We start from the raw sequence: 24,578 nt of genomic DNA, 5'->3' as shown, positions 1-24,578 counted from the left end.
AACTGTTTTGAAAATTTACGTTGTTACATTTGTGTTTATTTACATCTTGAATATCAACGACTCTATGCAAATACTTTGTTGTTCCTGGTTGAAATTGAACGTGTCTGGGCTCCATTGGGATATAGTGTGCAATATTTCGTCCTTTATCTTTTACTACTATGTTATGCATTATGATACATGCATACATGATATATCGTATAGTTTTTAAGTCCAATGGTCGTGCTGCATGTTCAACTATGTGTCACTTCGCCTTTAGCACTACAAAAGCACGTTCCACATCCTAACGTGTCCCTTCTTGTCTTCTTTTGAAAAATTTGTCTATTTCTTCAACCGGGTGCTGGAATGTCTTTACAAATGTGGAATACTGAGGATATATTCCATCTGTAAAGTAATACCCATATTTGTATTTGTTTCTATTCAATGTGAAAGGAGCATCCGAGACCTTTCCATTCAAAAGATCGTCGAATATTGGCTACTGATCAAAAGTAAAATTCAACTCGTTTCTTCTAGTTGTGACGCCAATGAGATACGTTCTTAACGAGAAAGGGGCTTATATACCCCGTTATAACGGTGTTTTGGTTGATCCACGTCAGCAATAACAATGTTTTTTAGCCCATACCACATAGTCTAACTAATCTAAAATATTGCAATCGAGGGAAAATAAATATTCTGTAAATTCCTAAATAAAATGATTATTTTTATTAATTAACTCTTTATGAAAGTTAGTTTTGTTAATATCCCATTTTTTTATTTTGAGAGTTGCTTACAAATTAAAAAAAATCATATATCATACATTAAATAAAAACGTACTTGTATAAAATTATCTATACAAACGTTGGGAAGATAACTTATTTTGGCTATAAATTGGACGTCAAACTTATGGAGTCATGGTTTCTCTTTGACAACTTAAAAAGTGAAAATATCTAATCCAAATCCAAAGATATGGAAGCAATTCCACCAAACAAGGGATACATAATTTCCTCTTTCCCCAATCTTGTAGACAGCTCAGATTTCAAATCTGATTTTGCTTGGGGTGCTGCCACTTCTGCTTATCAGGTATGTTTTGGCATCCTACTATTTCGATTTTTCTAAAAAAGGGCTTAAATTTATGAATCTTTAATTTATAAATGAGTCACATGATGGCATTACGATATGAAACAGAAAACATAATATGTGGAATTTCGATTTCTACATTTCACCACTTTCCACCACTAATCAACATGAAGCACTCCACAAACCAATAAGTGGAAGCATTGCAAAACCCAGATCTGTTCATATGGTCGAGCTTGAATCACTCTTTATCCCAAGAACAAAACCATTTAAATGTAAACCCAGTGATGCAGCCGTACAAATTGAAACCTGCAAATCTAAATCTTGAAGATATACAATCAAATTGCTATCCCAGTCCAAAATCATGTAAGCCTAATGAACAAAAACTCAGATCCAAAAAACAAAACGAAAAAGAAGATAAACGGTAGGGATTGGGAGGAAGATGAAGTTGCTTTCTTGTTTTCGAAACCAGATCCTAGATCTAAAAAACGAAAACCGAAAACACTGATCTATGTTTTGGAACTTCTACATATTTATTAAAAATTGGCTCAGATTAATCTTTAGTTGGGATTATGTTAGGGAAGAAACCCTTTGATGAATCCCACTTTATCTGGGAAGATGAACACTATGTGTTGTGCAAATGCTGAAAGCCAAAACAATAAATAAGAAAGAAGAATAGACAAAGAATGGCGAAAAACCAATACCCTTTATTTCTGCGTCTAACTCACAATGGTCAAAAGCCAAAACTTACATCTTTAGTCCCTAAAGTATAGTAAGCTGGTTACATTTAACATAGTTTTATGCCACTTTTACCTACAATCTGACAATCTCCACATTAGCTTACAAACTAAGTCCAACCTTTTCTTGGGTACATCCGAAAGTAAAAGCCCAAACTTCTCACTTGCTCATTGACTCACGACCTATCATAGATCATTCTTTTCCACAAACATGTAGATTATCACTTGAAAACCACCTTCTATGTTGTCAATAAATAATCAAGACCATTACAACTTTGTTTCACCAAAACCGAAAAAACCACTATCAGCTAGACCATAAACATTAAACGCAACACTACAAAATGTCTTGCTTACATTATGCCCCATTTATTTTTACTAATATTAGTATATTACTCCTACATTTTACCCCTGTTTATATCTAAAAATATTCTTATCTTTTACTAATTAATCTATTTTCTCATGTATACAGATCAAAAAATAAATATTACATATTGAGAAATGTACCATTAAAGAGCATTTGTAAAAAGAATAAAAAATACATTAATATTAAATACTAAAAAACTTAACAATTATATAGTAATTTAAAGTTTTTTTTTTTTTTTTTTTATTTATAAATATAAAATATACATGATAAATTCTGTCGTCTTTTCGTTTTATAATAATACGTGTGCTTATAAACGGCAAATTAGATGTGGTGGTAACTGGTAATTAACAATTATCTTCCATTTTTCCTGAAAAACATGTGAAATTTCAATCCAAGATTCGGGTTATGATAACATTAAGTCTGGTTTCATATAGATTGAAGGTGCTGCATCTGAAGGTGGTAGAGGTCCATGCATTTGGGATATCTTCTGCAAGAAGCACCCTGGTCTTTCTTATTTTCATTCTTTGTAAATACATGAGTGACCTTTTATTAATTGAACTTAAAAAAAATTTGTTTTCAATTCTACTGCATGCAGATGCCATCGTTAATGGTGATAATGGAAACAATGGTACCGAGGCTTATTATAAGTACAAGGTAATATTATCCTGCTTAACCTTTTTGTTCTCTTAAAGTCAAATGAGAGATTCATTAATCCAAACCCCTTTTAATTTAAATATACAAACAGGAGGATGTGCAAATGATAAAGAAAATGGGTGTAAATTCCTATAGATTCTCAATTTCATGGAGTAGAATACTCCCAGGTGAATTACGAGTAAATGAACCTTAATCCTTATATGCATTTTATTTAAAGCTGTAATTAAATTGATGTTCTCTTTTTAGGTGGAAAACTAAGCAAGGGCATCAACAAGGAAGGTGTTGATTACTACAATAACCTGATCAATGAGCTCATAAGCAATGGAATTACACCATATATCACTCTCTTCCATTGGGACACTCCCGAAGCCCTGGAAGAAGAATACATGGGCTTCTTAAATGAAAAGATAATGCAAGTTGAGAGATTTACTCCAAGACGTACTTTTATAATTAACTTTTGATTTTTCCAAACTACAACCTCAAACTAATTAATTAGATTATTGCTGTGTGTATATTTGATTATTAGATATGACTTTATGAGTTATGCGGGATTTTGCTTCATGGAGTTTGGTGATCGGGTTAAGAATTGGATCACAATAAATGAACCACAAGCTTATGCTTCGAATGGATACGCTAGTGGCACTTATGCACCTGGCAGAGGAAAGAAAAATGGTGCTGGGAATCCTGGCACTGAGCCGTACATTGTGGGCCACAACCTACTCCTTTCTCATGCTGCTATCGTGGACCTATACCGCCAAAGGTTTCAGGTACTAGATGTCAGTGTATCCTACATCAGTGCGACACTGTCCAATAAGTGTCTATATATACATAAGAGCTCTTTTAGAGAGACAATCTAGGACTCCATGTATATATTTACATTATATAGATATATTGACAAATAACATTTTTTAATGTTCTTAATAAATCACGTGGGTTCAATATATCATTTAGGAAAGCCAAGGGGGTAAGATTGGGATAACGTTGAATACATACTTTTTCGAGCCACTTAATTCTGAGAAGCAGGAGGACAAGGATGCAGCCATCAGAGCCTTAGACTTTATGTTTGGATGGTGAGTCTATATAATTATATATTCATGCCAACCGTGTTTTTAAAGGAATTAGGTTTCAGATTTTAGAATATTACAATAATTTCCGTTTTTGATATCAACCATTGATTAATTTAATCTAATTCACTAGAATCATGTTAGTCTATCCCAAATTGGTGGAATGTCTTTATAGGGCTTTTTTAGAGATTAAACCAAGGACGCTAACCTATATCAAACAAATCTTTTGCTTAATTATTTTATGAGAATCAAGTAATAGTATATGAATACGACCAAACAATTTCAGGTTCATGGAGCCATGCTTTAGTGGAAAATACCCGGACATTATGATAAAAAATGTTACAGGTGGTCGTTTGCCTGAATTCACAGAAGAGCAAGCCAAGTTACTCAAGGGTTCTTACGATTTTATTGGGTTCAATTACTATTCTTCGTATTACGCCACCACTTTAAATCCAAGTCAAGAGCCATCCTACTTGACAGATAGCCTTGTTGATAAGCGACCAGGTATTTTTCATAAAAGCCCCTCTAAAATGTCAAGAATCACCCCTTAACTTATATAATTAATTATATCATTTACTGTTTAAAGTTTTATTTGATATTTTTATTAAATTTTTGACATATGATATTATTTATTTAGGACACATTATTAAATTTGTATACAATTTTAACTACTTTACCCAAAAAAAACTAAGTTTAGTACCTGAAACACATAACATTCTTTTCTTTAACTAAAACTGAATGATTTAACAATTCATTCGTAATTTTTTATCAAGAGTTCAATGAAGAGTGACATTTTTATTTCGGCATTTTAGACCTTACAATTCATATATAAAAACTATGTATTTATTTCTATTTTATGTAATTACGATAACATTCAATATTGGTATATCGATTTGAAGATATTAAATGAGATCCTTTATAGAGTGTTAAAAGTTTATATATGTTCAGGAATTACTCAAAGTTGGAACTAAGTGTTGCTTTTTATTTTTCAGAGGGTCTTGATGGGAAACTTATCGGTCCAAAGGTATACTTAGATTTGATGAGGTGTAATGTTGCATCATATTTAAATTTATTTCTTAATTTATTTCATTGATCAAATATTGTAGGCGGCTGGTGACTGGTTGTATTCCTATCCACCTGGATTTTACAAAGTGCTGATGCACATAAAACATACTTATGGAGATCCAGTGATTCTGATAACAGAAAATGGTAGTCATCTTGGATTCTTATAATTGTATGTTTAATAATATATTGGAAATATTATGTTGTGATTATCAATCAAGTGGACTATTTCTGTAGGGTGGTCTGAAGAAAATCGCAACGATATTGAAATTGAAGTAGCATGTGCTGATATTGAACGTATTGATTATCACCATTCACATCTTCAATATCTCCGAGATGCAATTAGGTAAATTTATTTTGTACATGATGTATTATTGTTTTATTGTAATTATGAAAATTAATAATGTATATAATCAATGTAATGTTGTGTCTCATTTCCCTTTTTCTAATAAAACCATGTTACGATGTTATGTAGGGATGGCGTTAGAGTAGTGGGGTACTTTGCATGGTCATTAATGGATAATTTTGAGTGGAAAGATGGATATTCTGTTCGGTTTGGTTTGTTTTATGTAGATTACAATGATGGAAAATACACAAGGTACCCAAAGAACTCTGCAATATGGTTTATGAATTTTCTTGAAAACCACAAGAAAGTATCTGAACAGAAGAAGCTTCATGAAGGTGATACAAAGAAGCTAAAAAATACATATAGGGTTAACGAGCAAAAAAAATTGTATGTTTGGTACTTTTATACCATTTTCTTCCTGTCCGTGCTTGTTGCTTCATACATCCTATATAACTTTGATGTGCTTTTTGGCTAGTTGTCAGTTGACTATTATTTTGGATTATTTTGTGAGTATGTTATGTTCTTACTTGATAATAATAATAATAATAATAAGTACTTGTATACTATGACATGTTTATATTGGATAATAATTTCAAGAAAGTTTGTTTTGGGTCTGAAATTAAAGTATATTGTTCTTGTTATTCTAGTACGGGATATGCATTTTCCATTGGACAAAATACATAGGTAATCCATTTAGGGGTTAGCTGTTTTATAATATTAATAAAAATATACATCCTAAAAGATATGTACACGTATAAATTTAAATGGATTTATAAAATTTGGCTTAATCGAAGCGGATCGAAACAAATAAATTTTGGGGATTAGTTTAGTTATAAAATTTGTAACATGATTAAGTCTATATATATAGGGTTAGGTTATTTTGTTTTCTCTATTTATTGTTGATTCTGGACCAATCATTTTAGTTATTTTAAGAAAGTAATTAATGCATATTACATGTTGAAGATATAATGGATATTAATTACATCTTCAACATTTAATATGCATTAATTACTTTATTAAAATAACTAAAATGATTGGTCCAGAATCAATCATAAATGCACACAATAGATAGTAAAAACATTTGAACCTAACTTTATAGGGTTAGGTTATTTTGTTTTCACTATCTATTGTGTGCATGTATGATTGATTCTGCACCAATCATTTTAATTATTTTAAGAAAGTAATTAATGCATATTACATATTGAAGACATAATGGATATTAATTACATCTTCAGCATTTAATATGCATTAATTACTTTATTAAAATACTAAAATGATTGGTCCATATTCAATCATACATGCATACAATAGATAGTAAAAACATTTGAACCTAACTCTATAGGGTTAGGTTATTTTGTTTTCACTATCTATTGTGTGCATGTATGATTGATTCTGGACCAATCATTTTAGTTATTTTAAGAAAGTAATTAATGCATATTACATGTTGAAGATATAATGGATATTAATTACATCTTCAGCATTTAATATGCATTAATTACTTTATTAAAATAACTAAAATGATTGGTTCAGAATCAATCATACATGCACACAATAGATAGTGAAAACAAAATAACATAACCCTATAGAGTTAGGTTCAAATGTTTTTATTATCAAAGTAATTATTGTGTTATTATATATATATATATATATATATATATATATATATATATATATATATATATATATATATATATATATAGGTCTAGGTTATTCTATTCAAAGTAATTATTGTGTTATTGTATGCATAACTGTGGGCCAATCAATTTTACTTATTTTAAGAAAGTGATTAATATATATTATTGAATTGAATGTAATTGAAAAATATCATCTAATTTAATTACAAATTTATTTTAGTCAATTAATATAGATTTAATAAAGGAAAATTGCATATTTTAAGGGATCATAGATTCTATTAATTTTAATAATCCGATTTTATGAATTATAACTATTTTAATTCGGACATTCTGACAGAATATGTTTATTTATTTAATTATTTACTCAAAAATAAAAATATTCTTGAACCATAAATAATAAAAATATTTTTGAACCTATTTCTTGATCATGAATTTAAAAACTTCTTGTAGAATAACAAATTCTTGAACAATAGATTGAAGAATAAAAACAAAAAATACATCATTTCTTATAGAATACGGGTAACAATTGTTAAGAGTTACATTTATTGTTAAAGAATAAAACTTAAAAAACTTTCAAAACAGGAAAAAAAACATCAAAATCTAACAACGACTAAATACATTCTAAAAGAATAATGTGGTCCGTTTTAATTTTATGGTCTATTCTTCAAGCATCAACTTTTGTGATTCCAACAGAATAGGAATTCGTGATTCCATTCCAACATAATTGGAGTTCGTGATTCCATTCCAATAGAATTGGAATCTCACCAATATCATCCATTGAATCATCTACATAAACATACTTGCTACCTTTTCAGAATTCAACTTTGTCAAAATCCTGCACTGTCCACCTAAATGAAGTGTCAAATCAGAAGAAAAAAACATAAATTGAAATATGAATCAATTAATAAAATGCAGCCAAACAAATTGGAATTACCTCATAAGCCTCGTTTTTTCAAAGCCTGCAAACACTTTCAAATTGAACATATTAAAAAAAACATCAAATCCATCTATTTCAATATGTCTTTCTAGGAACCCACACAATGGATAGTCTTGCACAACATTATCATAACATAATAGAATATGATAATAAGCTTTCAATAATTAAAAAGCATTAAGTAAAATGTAAACAATTACAGCGGTCAAAATAATCACCTTTAAACAATTACTTTCATACTCCATGGGACAAATTGATCTCCACATTGTCTTCTCAATTATCGCTTTATCTGATATTTAGTTCCTAACTATCGCTTTAATATTATGCAAAAGGAAAATGACTAATTAACAAACATAGGAGATCTAATTAATCCAAATTATGTATCAAATAATACACCGTGTTCCAATATGTGAGGAATTCCAGTTGAATCTTTCCTGCATTAGTAGTTGGATGAAGTGACGATTAGTATAACATATGCAGTTATGCACAAATGGATTATGGACAAATCAGTTGTCTCAATTACAATGCATATGAGCATTAAACAATACACAACAGTTTTCAGATTCTCAAAAGGAAACTTACGGAGGAGTTTGGAAAACTACGCCAAAGACCTTATTCTCGTCGTCATTTGACACATACATTATTTCGCAACCGGTCTTCTTATGTTTATACAAAACAACTATCGACCTGCATTCCTCAACAAACTGCTCGGAGACCTTCTCAAATCCAAGCTTCTCAGCAACATCATCATGAGCGCCAATAGCGTCTACAAACAAGCGGTAAACCCTAAAATTAACATTAATAAGTGAAATTGAGTGATAAGACAACCTAATCCGGTAAAATCAGTCATGAATAAGACAACCTAGTCATACCAGGTGAGAACTGTGGAGATGAAGTCGCGATGGCTTTGGGGGTTACAGGCGAGAAGCGAGAACTGAAATGAAGGCCGGATGGCAAGGTGGTGGAGATTTGGCGGAGGTGGCGGCGAAGAGGAGAACAATGGTGGATATTAGGAATAAGACGATGGCGATTGTTACCTTAATTACAGAGAGTGTCCATGGGGTTGTTGTCAAAAAGGGTTGATTAGGGTTACGGTTTTAAAAGACGATGGGTGGAGAAAACTAAGTCAATTGTTACCTTAATTATAGTATATCATCTGTGGAAAGTAATTATCAAATTACCTATTTACCCTTATTTATTTATTTAATTATTTATTTTTATTTTAAATTTTGATTGGCCCACATTTATGCATACGATAACACAATATTTAGTTTAAACAAATGAACCTAGCTCGATAGACCTAGGTTATTCTATTCAAACTAATTATTGTGTTATTGTATGCATAAATATGGGCCAATCATTTTACTTATTTTAAGAAAGTGATTAATACATATTATTGAATTAAAAATAATCGAAAAATATCATCTAGTTTAACTAGAATGGTATTTTAGTCAATTAACATAGATTTAATAAAGGAAGTTTGCATATTTTAAGGGATCATAGATTCTATTAATTTTAAAAATCTGATTTTACGAATTATTAGGTTTTTAATTCGGACATTCTGACAGAATATGTTTGAATATATACAAAAATAAGAAAATTCTTGAACCATAAAATAATAAAAATATTCTTGAACATATTTTTCTTGTAGAATAACAAATTCCCGAACCAGTAATTTAAGAATTAAAATAAAAATTATATTAATTCTTATAGAATACATGTAACAATTGCTAAGAAATACATTTATTGTTAAAAAATAAAACTAAAAAAACTTTCAAAACGGGAAAGAAAACATCAAAATCTAACAACTACTAATACATTCTAAAAGAATAATGTGGTCCATTTCAATTTTTCTGGTCCGTTCTTCAAGCATCAACTTCTGTGATTCCAACAGAATTGGAATTCGTGATTCCATTCCAACATAATTGGTATTCGTGATTCCATTCCAATAGAATTGGAATCTCACTAATATCATCTATTGAATCATCTACATAAACATAGTTGATACCTTTTCAGAATTCAACCTTGTCAAGATCCTGCACTGTCCACATAAATGAAGTGTTAAATTAGAAAAAATATATATATAAATTAAAATATGAATCAATTCATAAAATGCAGCCAAAAATTCGGTCAAGAACAAACTGTATGAACATAAATTGTGGTGGTTTCACTGAATATGAAACCAGGCTCTGAATGAACATAAATTGAGTAATTCGCTGCATCAACATTCTGCACATATGTTATTTACTCTATGGATTTATAGACAAGAGAACAAATCCTAGGAATTTAAGATCTATGAATGATCCATGGAAGTGTTCGAAATTAAATTACTAGCTATCAATGAAGTTTTGGGTGTTCAGCTAAAACATATTCTTCAATTTGCTATAATTGCTTTCAAATAATGCATATAAACACCCCTGATTCGTTTAAATTTTTAGTAATTCAATGTTGATTAAATCAAGCTATGTATTCATCTGATTAACCGTATTTAAATCCAATCAAATGATGTAGAAACGAAGAAAGAGATGGGATGATGATGATAACTGATTAATGGATGATTTAACACTACAGAAATGTTTTTAGCACTAACCTCGAAGAAGCTTTGCCAGAGGAAATCAAGGGGCAGATCGCGATGGACAAGAAACAAGTAAGCAATTCTAGGGTTTCCTTCAAAACCCTCATCATCGATCATCGGAAGCTGAGATCGCCGATAAACTCGACCCGAAGAAGACTATGGGGAAGTATCATAATAAAACGGAATCCGTGCAAGTGTCATGACTACAAAAATGATGCTCAGAAGAATCAAAAGCTTCCAAATAAGCCACAAATTCTGGGATTTTGAAAACAATGAAGATCCCGTCGATTGTCCCCATTGATCGACTGATCCCTTAGCTCGATCTAATGAGCGATGGAAGATGAATAGGTACATTCAGATTCAAAAATCGAATTCAATTATTGATGGGGATCGGTGGAAGTTTTTTTTTATGGTGGAATAAGGTTTTTGACAGTGAACGACCGTGTATATAAGAATGAGAAGAAATTAGGTCAAAGTAAAAAATAACTAGCATAATTTTAGGAAGTATTTGTTGAAGTTATTTATAAAATTAGTTTATTACCCTTATTTATTTATTTAATTATTTAATTTTTTATTTAATTTTGATTTGTCCACATTTATGCATACAATAACACAATAATTAGTTTAAACAAATGAACCTAGCTCTCTCTCTCTCTCTCTCTCTCTCTATATATATATATATATATATATATATATATATATATATATATATATATATATATATATGGACTTAGGGAATATATGACTGTCATGTACCTAAGCTTATATATAGAACCCTCAAAATAATGTAGTTTTGATCAATTTATATCCAAATTAATCATGATATCTCTTTTTTAATTCTTCTTTAATTATGTGACTTACTAAATCGATCAAATTTATGTTATTTTTCTTCATGGTGTCCAAGAACTTAAAGCATTAAAAGTCGTGACTATTTAATCAACCCTACTAAATTCTAAATGAAACTAATAGAATAAAAGATAAAAGAAGAACATGTCATAACTCAATCAAGTTTTTTCACAAAATCATTAGATTTAGTTTTCTATTGAAAGACAAAACACTTGAGTTATATTCGTTAAAAAATATTGGTTTTTTATTTTTTCTATAAACTTCAATAATTATTTGCAATAAAAATATATATAATTGATCTTTTTCATTATATAATTGAACTTAATTCAATGATATTCTATTAAAACAAAACTAAGAGAAAAGGAAATTGAATTTGTTGTGTTTAAAGCTACGGTTTTTAAAAGCTTCTATACTTAAGCTTTTATATATATATATATATATATATATATATATATATATATATATATATGACTACTTTAATCAAAAGCTGATCAAAACATATAAATTTTTGTAGATGTATAAAAAAAATTGACATAGAAGAATCATCCCCTATTGAAATTGTTCGGAAAATAACATAGGGTAAGGAGTAAATAATTGATTTGGAAGGATCTTGAAATATATGAATGCTTAACGGATATTTATTTTAAAAAATTTATAAACTATATTTGTAATGTATAATAAGGGTATTTTTGTTATTAGCAACTGATTTTATTTCAAAAATGATTTTTTTTTCTCATTCAAATAACATGAATTAAGAATCCATTTCATGCCAACAAGTAATCAAACATAATGACAACATGAAAATGTTTTATTCTATTCTATTATCGATTCTATTTAATGATTAGTTCGATTTTTTATCATTATTTTCCTTCCAATCAAACAAACCCTTATATACCACTAGCAGTTAGATTATTTTTTAACAACACCACTAGCAGTTAGATTATTTTTTAGGCAGAAATTTTGTTATAATAACGATTTTATAAGGTTTCCAGCTATTTACCCTTAAAATTATTGATAAAAATAAAATTAAAAGTTATAAGAGGTTTTCTGAATCCATATTTTAATAAAAGAATATGTTTATTCTCATTTTGTCATAACCTTATTAGGCCTCCTAATTATTGTTTTGCCATTTGTCAAACTATTGATTCTTCATTTTAAATTTTAAATTTTCCACTTTAATTACATTAAATTAATAACATTAGAATAAAATTTAAAATAGAATTAATAGAGTTTATAAAATGATATAATTTCACGTATTTATTTAAATCAACTATTATAATTTTATATAACTAAAAATGTCTCTGAATTAGAAATTTATTTAAAAAAGTTGATTAATAATTTTGAATTTTACTATGAAAGTTTAATTAATTTTGTAACCATAGTTCACGAGTTATAAAATAGTTAGATACATAACACAAAAATTGAGATATAACTAAATCCCGTTTAGGATTATATTTCATTTATAGCATGTTTGGCAATTCATTTTTTTTTCATTAAGAGAATTGCTTACATTTTTAACAAAAATCATACATCAAATCTTCTTATTTTAATAAAAGAACATGTTTATTCTATTTTTGTCACATGTCACCCAATTAGACATCCTATTTAATGTCATGTCACTTGTCAACCTACTTATTTTCCATTTCAACTAGTTAATAACCTGTTGGAACCATAGAATTAATTAAGCTTTCATGGTAAAAACTCAAAATTATTAATCAACTATTTTAAATAAATTATTAATTAAGAGATATTTTTTTAGTTATATAAAATTATAATCGTTGATTTAAATAAATACGTGAAACTATATCACCTTATAATTTGAATTAATTTTATTTTAATTTATATTCTAATGTTATTATTTTAATGTAATTAGAGTGAGAAAGTTAAAATTTAAAATTGAAATGGAGAATCAATAGGTTGACAAATGACATGACATTGATTAAGGGTCTAATAGGGTGACATATGACAAAAATAGAATAAACATATTCTTTTATTATAATAGAGAGATTAAATTAGAATAAAAGTTAAAATAAAATTAATACAGATTATAAGGTGATATAATTTCATACATTTATTTAAATTAACGGTTATAATTTTATATAAATAAAAAAATATCTCTTAATTAATAATTTATTTAAAATAATTGATTAATAATTTTGAGTTTTTACTATGAAAGTTTAATTAGTTTTGCAATCGTGGTTCCCACGGGTTATAAACTAGTAATAATAATATACTTTCGTAACATTATTTATTCAAACGCCAGGAAGATACTTTATCTTGTCTATAGATTAGACCCATTGTTTTTGAGTTTTTCTCTTGACAACTTAAAAATTGAATATCTTCTTATCCAAATCCACATCCAAAGACATGGAAGGAATTCTAACAAACAAGGGATACATAATTTCCTATTTCCCTAATGTTGTAGACAATTTTGATTTAAAATCTGATTTTGCTTGGGTGCTGCCACTTCTACTTATCAGTAATGTTTTGTCATCTTACTATTTTAATTTTTCTATAAAAGGCTCAAATTTATGAACCTTTAATTTATAATAAGTCACATGATGGCATCACATTATGATAAGAAAAATAAAACATAATATTTGGAGTCTCTACATCTACCACCGCTGTCCAATACCACCTTTCACCACCGTCCAATACCACTTTCCACCATCAACCAATACGAAGCCATGCTTGATAATTTCACTTGAAAGCATTCTATATATATCATCACCCAACACTTGATTTTACCACTTCAATCAATCAAGAACCCATTTTAACTACCACATTTGATTAAATATCCTCTCCTCCTCCTGATGAGATAATGTTGTGCCAATGCGGAAGCCAAAACAGTAATTATGAAGAAATTAATTATATAGACACTAATACATAATAAATAAGGTTTTACAAAATCTGAAAATGACAACTCATGCTACATAAGCACCTACATGTCCACGTGGACATATTATGCCACATATGCACTTACAGCCTTTTAGCCTGCTATAGCAGGTCAACCATTGTGTAATGTGTACAAAGTCTATACGTTAAACCACCATACACATACAAAAAACTATATAGAGTGATTGAGTGAGTACAAAGTGAATATAGGTTCCAAGTAGATTATAAGGACATCTAGTTTTTTAAAGTATTTCAATTAAATATTTCATTAATGCCTTTTATAAGAACATTTTAAATAGTAGTTTTTTAAAAAAAATCTATTTGAAGATTTTATTAAAAAGCATATATTGTTAGAATGATATGCTTTTTTATAAATATCACTTCAATGTATGTTTTGTTTTTGAACGACATATACTTTATTAGAAACATAAAATTGCAAGAAAGACACTAACATGAGCATTGGATATAAAGACATAGAATAACAATACGAAAAAGGCATCCCAGCTAGACCAGAAACATAAAACGTCATCACTTGTAAAAACAATCAAGATAACATTAATATCAAGACTGAAATAAACACAAAACCAAACTCATGCATAAATGAAAATGAAAATGTATTGAAGATTGGAATTTCACATTAGTATAATATACATTTCAAATACTCAAGAATCAGCGTGTCCTACAGATTAAACCCCTTAACTCATTTGAGTAACTGAAGATATTATACATATAAGTCTTACACAAAATCTTATGTTTCACACTTGACACAACTACAACCACGTGTCCTATACATTCATATGTGCATAAAAGCCTAGGTCGACAACACTTCACATTCACATAGGTAGTTCTTCTATATCATTCACCTGTTAATGTACTTTTTCAAAAGACTATTAAAAACTTAATTAACCTACTTTAAATCACTAGGTTATAAGCACATACATTGGGATGTAATAACATAAATGTATTTTAGTCTTCATAAGAAAATTTTCCACATTGAATTCAACTTCTAACATTATATTAGAAGGGAATTCGGTATCTCACCCATAGAGATATCAAATGGTACTTAAACTCATCCCTATATAACCGAATTCCTTACCAAGCCTCTAGCTAACCCCTTTATCAAGTTACCGGCTAAATTATGTTGAGATCTAGCAAACCTATCCCTACCACCACCAGGGGCTCTACTCCTTGGATCCCGTAAGGGGCCTGCCTCTGGACCATCGTATTCCCGAGTTCACATTTATCACCCTGAATATGTACTTACACTTCCAGTCTCGATGAATAAATAGAACTCAACATAACTTAATATTAATAATAATTATACTAAAATATAACGATAACACTAAAATCACTAACATATAATAATTTTATTGTTTTCATGTTTTTATAACTATATAAGTGATAATTTCTACTGTATTTTTTAATTATAATTATATATGTGTGCTTATCAACCACAAATTAAACGAGGATACTTTATAAACTATTTTAATAATTTTATCGTTTTGATATATATGTAAAAGTTCAAAGAGAACCATTAAAGGTTAAAAACCCTAAAAACCCTTTTCATTAATGGTATTATGTAAAAATATATTTCTAACATTACACACCTAATAATTAATTATAGTAAAATATGACATTTGAACCAAGTCTAGGGTATACTATGTCAATATGGCTATAATATAGGGACCATTAGTGTAAATAGGCGTATCATCACTTTTAGAAAGAGATTCGTACAGTGAGTTTTTCTTCCGTAGTTCTTTTTCTTCGTAATATCCAAATAATTAATTTCTTGAAATCATTTTTTGTTATTTCTTTATGATTTCTTCTATAATTTATTACAAAATTATTAGTTATACTTCTAAAAATGCACAACCTTAACAAACATTCATCAGATTTTTAAGAACTAAATTATCTTTTTTTTTTTTTTTTTTCGGGTGATATCCACCATTTTCACCATCACCAGCGACGGACTTCCTCCGAAGAAAACCACCGCCAGCTAGCACTATTGTCTGACCTACTACCACTGCTACCTGGTCACTAGATTTCAAGCCTCCAAATGTATTTGAACCTGTGATATGTCGTGAACTACCAGATCTATCAGATCCTATGATTCATTTAGATCAGATCTAGATCTGGTCGGATTTTCATTGGGATCATCCAGATCCGTCGTCAACGAGCACCGACGCCTTCATCGCACCATAACCACAACCTTCTAGTACCACCAACGACAATCGCCACCACCTGCAATCATTCCAGATCTACATAGGTCTGGTCCGATTTACTTAGATTTGACATTTAGATGCGATTTCGATAAGCCTTTTGTTTTCCGACGAGCTTCTTTGCCTCAGATCGTCGTTGGGAGAGTCACTAACCATCATCATCATCTCAGATCTAAAGCCAAATACATACCGATTTCTCGGATTTGGCAAGATCTGTTGTGTCTGGTTTATTTTCAAACATAAATCTGATGTTTATAGAGCATTTCATGGTGGCCAGTTGTTGTTCCACTACCACCTTAGATCTTAAAACAATGTGCACACAAGGTGTTTGATGAAATGCCTTAACGAGATCTGTAAGTTTTTATATTATAAATAAGTGTTTAAAATTTTGTATTAAGTTGTGAACTAATGTCTGAAATGTATATTATATTATGAATTTTGTTTTTTTATGTATTAGTTTGTGAATTAGTGTCTAAAATGTTGAATTAAAAAACATTGAATTAAACTTTGAATTAGTGTCTAAAATATTGAATTAAACTTTGAATTAGTGTGTGAAATATTGTATTAAACTGTGAATTCTAATTTTTTTTTTTATCCAGATCTGAATTTTATATTTGTAAATGAGTTGTAAATGTAATGTATTAAACTGTGAATATGTGTTTTTTATGTATTAATTTGTGAATATATAAGTTATTAAATTGTGAATGCGTATTTTTTTATGCACTAAGTTGTGAATTAGTGTCTGAAATATTAAATTAAACTGTGAATTAGTGTCTGAAATGTTGAATTAAACTGTGAATTCTGATTTTTTTTATGCATATATGATTTTAGAAGGAAGGATGTTGGCGGTGTTGGCATCGATGGTCGAGATGGTTGATGGTAGTGGATGTTGGTGGTGGTGGTGGTAGAGTAAGGATATGTTTTATTTTTCACTCATCTTCATTTTCTTCACTGATTATTCGATGATTTCAGATAAGTTATCATCATTTATTATTTATGTATATGTTTTTTTTTCCTTTTGATTTTTGCTTCTGAAATATGAAATAATTTATTTATGTATTAAACTGTAAATGAGCTTTTTATACACTAAAATATGATATTATACTTGTAAATGAATTGTTAATGCATTATATTAAACGGTGAATATTATGTATTAAATTGTAATTTTATTCACAACTTAATATAATAATTTCACAATTTAATACACAAATATGCCTCCAAATATGAACGTATAAATGTACGCTTTAAGTTGACAATATTATTGTGAGTATATATCGTTTGTTTATTTATTGTATTAAGCTGTGAATTTTGTGTATTAAAATATAAATTAAACTGTGATTTGACTAAAATAAACTATGATTTTTTACGAAATTTTTTTTTGCTTCTGAAATATGAGAATAAGGAACCATTATACACATATATGATTTTCTCTAATTTAAATTAATTATATAAAAATTAAAGTGTAAATATTGTGTAAATTAAACGTTGAAAGAAGCACTGACATCTAGATTAAAATGTATAAATATAAGTTTTAAGTTAAGAATATGATATTTCTATATACTAAATTGTAAATTTATTATACTAAGTTGTGAATTTTATGTAGTAAACAGTAATTGACAATATAAAGTTTTGAATTGGCTGAATTTTGCTCTAATTTTTCTTTATAAAATTTGTGTAAAAATATGAATGATGTATGTATGTATTTTTGTATTAATGTTCTTATGAATATATTTATTTTGTGTGTGTAAGTATGTAAGAATGCATTAGTTTTTATAGCTATTTTGTATTAAATTCAAAATGAGTGAATTAATAGGTTTATTAAATTATGAATGTAATATCTAACATGTCATCGTGTGACTATATATACATATTTGATTTGGAAGAAAGACTGGTTGCGCTATTGGTGGAGGTGGTTGGCGGCGGCATGTGGTGGTGGTAGAGTTGGTTTGAGTTCTTTGAATTTGAGAATTAGTATAAGATGAATTGTATTAAGTTGTGAATTTTATATATTAAACAGGAAACTGACTATAGAAAGTTGTATTTTATATAAAATTTGTGTTAGAATATAATTGAATGCTTGAATGAAAATGTTAGACTAAAAAAAAACAATTTTGCCGTTTTCTTACCAAAAAGCTAAAAGTTATAGTTTTAACGTATTTACTTATGAAATGTAGGTTCTTAGGGTTCCTAACTTTTTATGGTTCTCATTTGAACCACACACACACACACACACACACACACACATATATATATATATATATATATATATATATATATATATATATATATATATATATATATATATATATATATATATATATATTGAAGGTGCTGCTTCCGAAGGTGGCAAAGGTTCAAGCATCTGGGATACTTTTTGCAAGAACTACCCTAAGGTTCTTAAATTTTTATGGTTCTCATTTGAACCATTCCATATATATATATATATATATATATATATATATATATATATATATATATATATATATATATATATATATATATATATATATATATATATATATATATATATATATATATATATATATATATATATATATATATATTGTAATGCCCTATTTTTCCGTCATATGTAATTATTTATTATCATTACCTTTTTATAAAAATGGGGTTTAGCGAATTATATGATATTAGAAAGCTAAGTGAAATAAATAATAAATGTTAAAATACAAACTTAATAGATTTTGATATTTAACAATGATAGTAAATAAAGTAAAACAATAATTAGTAAGTACAAGTTAAGCATATAAGTAGAGGGTTTAAATTGTAATTATGAAGAAATTAGTTTTAAGGAGTTATTTCCATCCAAGGTAGATTTTATCATAAGGCTAAACCCTAGGGACCATAACTGCCAGATTGTGGTTCTGCGTTTTCTTCCTCCCCTGCTACCCGACAGGATCTGGTACATCCTTCTCTTTTTCTATCGTGCGAGAAGCACGTCTCCTTGAAGGCAATTGGATGTTTAACCACAACTTCCTATATATAATATTGTAATGAGAGCTAGGGTTAGGAAGTGAGTCGCACAAAGAAATCGTATGAGGAAGGGTGAAGCTGCCATTGCCATGTTTCACCGCCGGCCTCAGCTCTCGCCAGAAACAACCATTGAGAGAGTGAGAAATAGCAACGAAGGGCTCCATGCGAGGTGTTGATTTCAGAACTCTCACTGGATCGTTAGTTGAGAGAAAGCTGTGGGGATAGTTTAGCGAGAACGAGATCATTATGTCAGCAACAGTTCTACGCGACACCATGAACCTGGTGGGGATGCGCCTTCCGGTGGATACGTCATCCTCCGACAATTTCGTGGGACTCGATGAATCCCGTATGTTCTCCATAGCAGTAAGGGCAGGTAAGGCTCAGTTTATCCTTTGACCTCTTAGCCCTCACCGGTGACTTCAATTAGAGAGAGACTAATTGATGAGTTTTGATTCCGTTTTCTTGGCCTACTACTTTTCCGACGACTGTTTTGGGACATCCAACAACAACAGTAGGGAAGAAGATGAGGTACTAGTCTCCAATGGCCATAATGAAGGCTTGGAAATCGACATCTGTCAGAGCATGGGTTTTTAGAACTCATAATTTGATTGTGGAGTTGCGTTTCTTGGTGAGCGAAGAATCCAACCACCGTTGAAGGATTTCTCTGGTGCACTGCCTGGAAGCTAGGTACGGTAATTGAACTGTTGGGCTTTAATAGGATGATGAGTATCATGGGCTAATGGGTTAATGCGTATCATGGGCTGGTGGCATGTAATTGACTATGCGAATTGGGCTTATTGAAGAACATAATTAATCTAAATGGGATTATAATCTATGGCTGTGAAATTTATTTGTAATTTAATGGAATGATAATTTGAAATATATGGATTGAATAAATGATTAAATGAAACACGTTTATAGACGAGACTTGAATTAAGCTCTAGCAAAAGTATGTGGGCTCAAATTATATCTAAATTGGATCGATAAATTATTTAACTATTTATTAGCTAATGGTCATATGAACTAAATGCACACGAGAATATTTGATGGGATTTGGAAGGGTAAATCGATCAAGGCGTTATTTATTAATAATGCAAATAAGTATGATACTAAGTAATATTAAGGAATATTTTTGAAGCATAAACTAAGTATAAAATATTGATGTGGGTTGTAGGTGTTTAGGGAGCTGGACGGTCCATCTCAATCAGTTTAGTGGTTATTCGGTGATTTCTACTTCAGGTGACTTACCTTCCAATAGCGTAGCGGTGGGTCTATGGCCACAATGCCGGCCCACCAGTAGGAGTTGTTGTTAGATGATCGTCTTTATGATAATTGTCTATGTTTGCTGCTACCTGTTATGTTTATGTGCTAGCATGATATGATGTTATGTGATAGTGGTAGTAGGGGGTGAAATAGTCCCCGGTTACCGGTCGATAGGGCCGAATGGGTAGATTAGTACCCAACTATCCTAGACAGATTATGATATATGTGATATGATATTATGTGGTAGTAGTAGGGGGTGAAATAGTCCCCACTTACCGGTCGACAGGACCGAAGGGGTAGGCCAGCACCCAGATATGCTAGGCAGTATATGACTTATGTGTTTATGCTATGCTTTTATGTGGTAGTGTTAGGGGGTGAAATAGTCCCCGGTTAGCAGTTGAAAGATACTGAAGGGGAGGCTAACACCCAGATATGCTAGGCAGTATCCGGTCGAGAGGACCGAAGGGGAGCCCAGCACCCAAGTATGCTAGGCAGTATCCGGTCGAGAGGACCGAAGGGGAGCCCAACACCCAAGTATGCTAGGCAGTATCTGGTCGAGTGGACCGAAGGGGAGGCTAGCACCCAGATATGCTAGGCAGTATCCGGTCGAGAGGACCGAAGGGGTAGGTCGGGCACCCAGACATGCCTGACATTATATGTATGTTATATGATCGTATGGTATGTGGTATGATGGGGGAACTCACTAAGCTTTGTGCTTACGGTTTAAAGTTTTGGTTTCAGGTACTCGTTTTCAAGGGAAAGGAGCCGGCTTGATCGTAGCGCATCACACTATGTTTTCCGCACATGAGATCTTTGGGATTACACTTTGATATGGTTTTATGATAATATGTTTTGATTATTGACACTTTGGTTTTGACATGAGATGTTAATATGAATATTTTTTTATACTGATGTTTTTATATAATAATGTATTTAAAAATGAAATTTTTGGCCTTGAATTTTGGGATGTTACATATATATATATATATATATATATATATATATATATATATATATATATATATATATATATATATATTGAAGGTGCTGCATCCGAATGGCAGAGGTCCAAGAATCTGGGATACCTTCTGCAAGAACTAACCTAACAACCTTGGTCTATCTGATTTTCATTCTTAGTAAATATACCTACTTTTTATTAATTTACGATAATGAAAATTTGTTTTGAATTGTAATGGATACAGACGCCATCGTTAATGGTGATAACGGAAACAATGGTATTGAGTCTTGTTTCAAATACAAGATGGTATAATCATGCTTACCCTTTGTGTGCTCTTAATTAAAGGGATATATACACTAAAGTCCCAATATTTTCATAAATTTGACAAGAAAGTCCTAAACTTTATTTTTTTAACAGTAAAGTCCAAATTACCGGCACTTTTTGACACTTTTACGCTTTTTTCCGGTTAGCCGTTAATTAAGACTTTTTTTATCAATAAAATAAAGTTTAGGACTTTCTTGTCAAATCGTCAGTTAGGACTTTATTGTAAAAAAAATAACGTTTAGGACATTCATGTCAAATCGTTGAAAATATAGGGACATTAGTGTATTTTCATAACCCAAAAACTTTTAATTGTGACTTTGTTGCAGCACCACTGTTTTTCTTACCATCATCATCTTTACCCTGACACAATTACGATCAAGAGAAACATATACAAAAGAGAGAGCGAGAAAGGGTGAAAAGACTTGTAAAACTTTTCTTCTTGCTTCGCTACCAAATCTTGAACTAAAAAGTGGGGACATATTATACAAACACAAACAACACATGCCTAGTAAAAAAAGGTGTGAATGTGGAGAAGGGAAAAAAAGGCAATTTCATTTTTTTCGGTTTCTTATTTCTCCATTTTGGAACTGCAAAAAGCCAACACAACCATGGTTCTTTCTTTCTTGATTATCTCTATTTTTTTCAATGTCAGTTTGTTGAAATTAAAAAAACAATTTAACAAGAAGCAAACATTAAAGATTTCAATAGGATCTAGCTGACTAGAGAATGTTTCAATAACTCTTATGCTTAAAAAGTATCATACCATTAAATTTCTAACAAAAAAAGGGATATATACACTAAAGTCCCAATATTTTCAATAATTTGACAAAAAAGTTCTAAACTTTATTTTTTTGACAGTAAAATCCTAATTGACAATTTGACAAGAAAGTCTTAAAATTTACTTTTTTGACAAAAAAATCATAATTACCGGCTAACCAGAAAAAAATGGTAAAAGTGTCAAAAACTGTCGGTAATTTGGACTTTATTGTCAAAAAAATAAAATTTAAGATTTTCTTGTCAAATCGATGAAAATATTGGGACTTTAGTGTATATATCCCTTAATTAAATGAGATCTGTTGATTATCATAACCGAAAATGGTTGTCAACTTTTATTCTTATAATTGTTTGTTTAATTTATTGAAAATATATATTATATTGTGATGATCAAGCCGACTATTTATATAGTGTGGTCAACGAAAATCGCAACAATATTGAAATTGAAGTAGCTTGTGTTGATATTGAACGTATTGATTATCATCATGCACATCTTCAATGCCTCCGAGATGCGATTAGCTAAATTTATACCGTATATGATGTATTTTTGCTTTTTCTGGTATGAAAATAATGTATATAATCAATGTATTTTGTGTCTTATTTCCTTTTTCTAATCAAAGAATGTTACCATGTTAATGTACGTAGGGATGGCGTTAGAGTAGTGTATATGGTACTTTACATGGTCACTAATGGATAATTTGAGTGGATATATTTGGATAATTTGAGTGGATATATTTGGGCTATTTATGTAAGGCTACAATGATGGAAAATACACAAGATACCCAAAAAAAAACTCTGTTATATGGTTCATGATTTTTCTTGAAAATCACAAGAAACTATTTCAAAAGAAGAAGCTAACCAAAGGTGATACAAACAAAACCAAAAAGTACATATATGGTTAATAAAACAAAGAAGCCAAAAGGTATACCATCCTTGTGTGTTTGGTACTTTTATACCATCCTTTTCTTGTGGGAAGTGATTCGTACACAACAGTTTTTGCCATACACAACAATTCATGCATTATATAGTTGTACAATACACCATTTTAAAGCACCAATTGTTGTGTATTGTCCGTGCATCTTATATAACTTTGATGTACTTTTTGGCTAGTTGTCCCTTAACAATTATTTTGGATTATTTTATAGCAGTATGTTATGTTCGTACTTGATAATAATAACTAGTATTTGAGTGTGTGCTTTGACGCGTGTTGCTATATGTTTTTCATGCGTAATAGACATGAAAATTGATTAAACCAGTATAACATATCACAACTTTCAAAACACTAAAATTTTAAAAGAAATAAACATTGGGTGGTTTATCAAAAGCTGAGAAGAGTTTAGAGATTACTTTTTAAGTTGGATTGTTTTTGAATAATCCATAAGAATACAAGGACCATTACATAGACCAAAATACAATGATATAAAAGCAAAGATTAAAAATGAGAACAATCAAGACATAAGGATTAAAGTTCCACAAAAAGCAAGCCCGACCTGATAGGGTGGGCAACAGCCCCGGGCCACACTACAAGTTAGGGCCCCAAAATTAATTATGTATATATATATATATATATATATATATATATATATATACACACACACACACACACACACACACGTTTTGTTAAAAAGGTATAAAAGATGTAGTAGCTGAGTTGGTTAAAGATATTTTATGTAGCCACCTCTCTGTGTAAACGCATGTTCGATTCTGGCTATTAGCGTTTGCTTTCAATGAGCCTCTTTTTATACTTATTATTATAAGTAAACGACTATTACTAACCTGATTTATATTTGAATCATTCACCACTTTTTCATTGTTATTCACAAATCTTCCAAATTATAAAAAGTCTATTGACTTTTTTTTGACAAACAATCCAAAGATTCATTTCATT

At 29.9% G+C, this 24,578-nt stretch overlaps 1 protein-coding gene across 1 annotated transcript; it reads left to right on the top strand.

Annotated features, from left to right (window-relative positions):
• The first annotated feature begins 861 nt into the window (after window positions 1-861).
• LOC111875882 (beta-glucosidase 24) lies at window positions 862-5,840 on the top strand. Its single transcript, XM_023872414.3, has 12 exons — window positions 862-1,056; window positions 2,586-2,655; window positions 2,747-2,805; window positions 2,897-2,972; window positions 3,052-3,217; window positions 3,332-3,572; window positions 3,757-3,875; window positions 4,156-4,373; window positions 4,862-4,893; window positions 4,976-5,078; window positions 5,169-5,277; window positions 5,407-5,840. Exons 1-12 carry the CDS (start codon window positions 943-945, stop codon window positions 5,750-5,752), a joined length of 1,653 nt encoding a protein of 550 aa, XP_023728182.1. The 5' UTR covers window positions 862-942; the 3' UTR covers window positions 5,753-5,840.
• Window positions 5,841-24,578: the final 18,738 nt, after the last annotated feature.

Source organism: Lactuca sativa, chromosome 1, assembly GCF_002870075.4.
Source record: "Lactuca sativa cultivar Salinas chromosome 1, Lsat_Salinas_v11, whole genome shotgun sequence".
Lineage (NCBI taxonomy): Eukaryota > Viridiplantae > Streptophyta > Magnoliopsida > Asterales > Asteraceae > Lactuca > Lactuca sativa.
This window is presented reverse-complemented; position numbering and strand designations above follow the sequence as displayed.

Bases quoted from the DNA above. Each gene is read 5' to 3' on its own strand.
- LOC111875882 (XM_023872414.3), top strand. From the start codon at position 943: ATGGAAGCAATTCCACCAAACAAGGGATACATAATTTCCTCTTTCCCC. The intron at 2,656-2,746 runs GTCTTTCTTATT...TACTGCATGCAG, and splicing joins CTTCTGCAAGAAGCACCCTG to ATGCCATCGTTAATGGTGAT. The intron at 4,374-4,861 runs GTATTTTTCATA...TTTATTTTTCAG, and splicing joins CCTTGTTGATAAGCGACCAG to AGGGTCTTGATGGGAAACTT.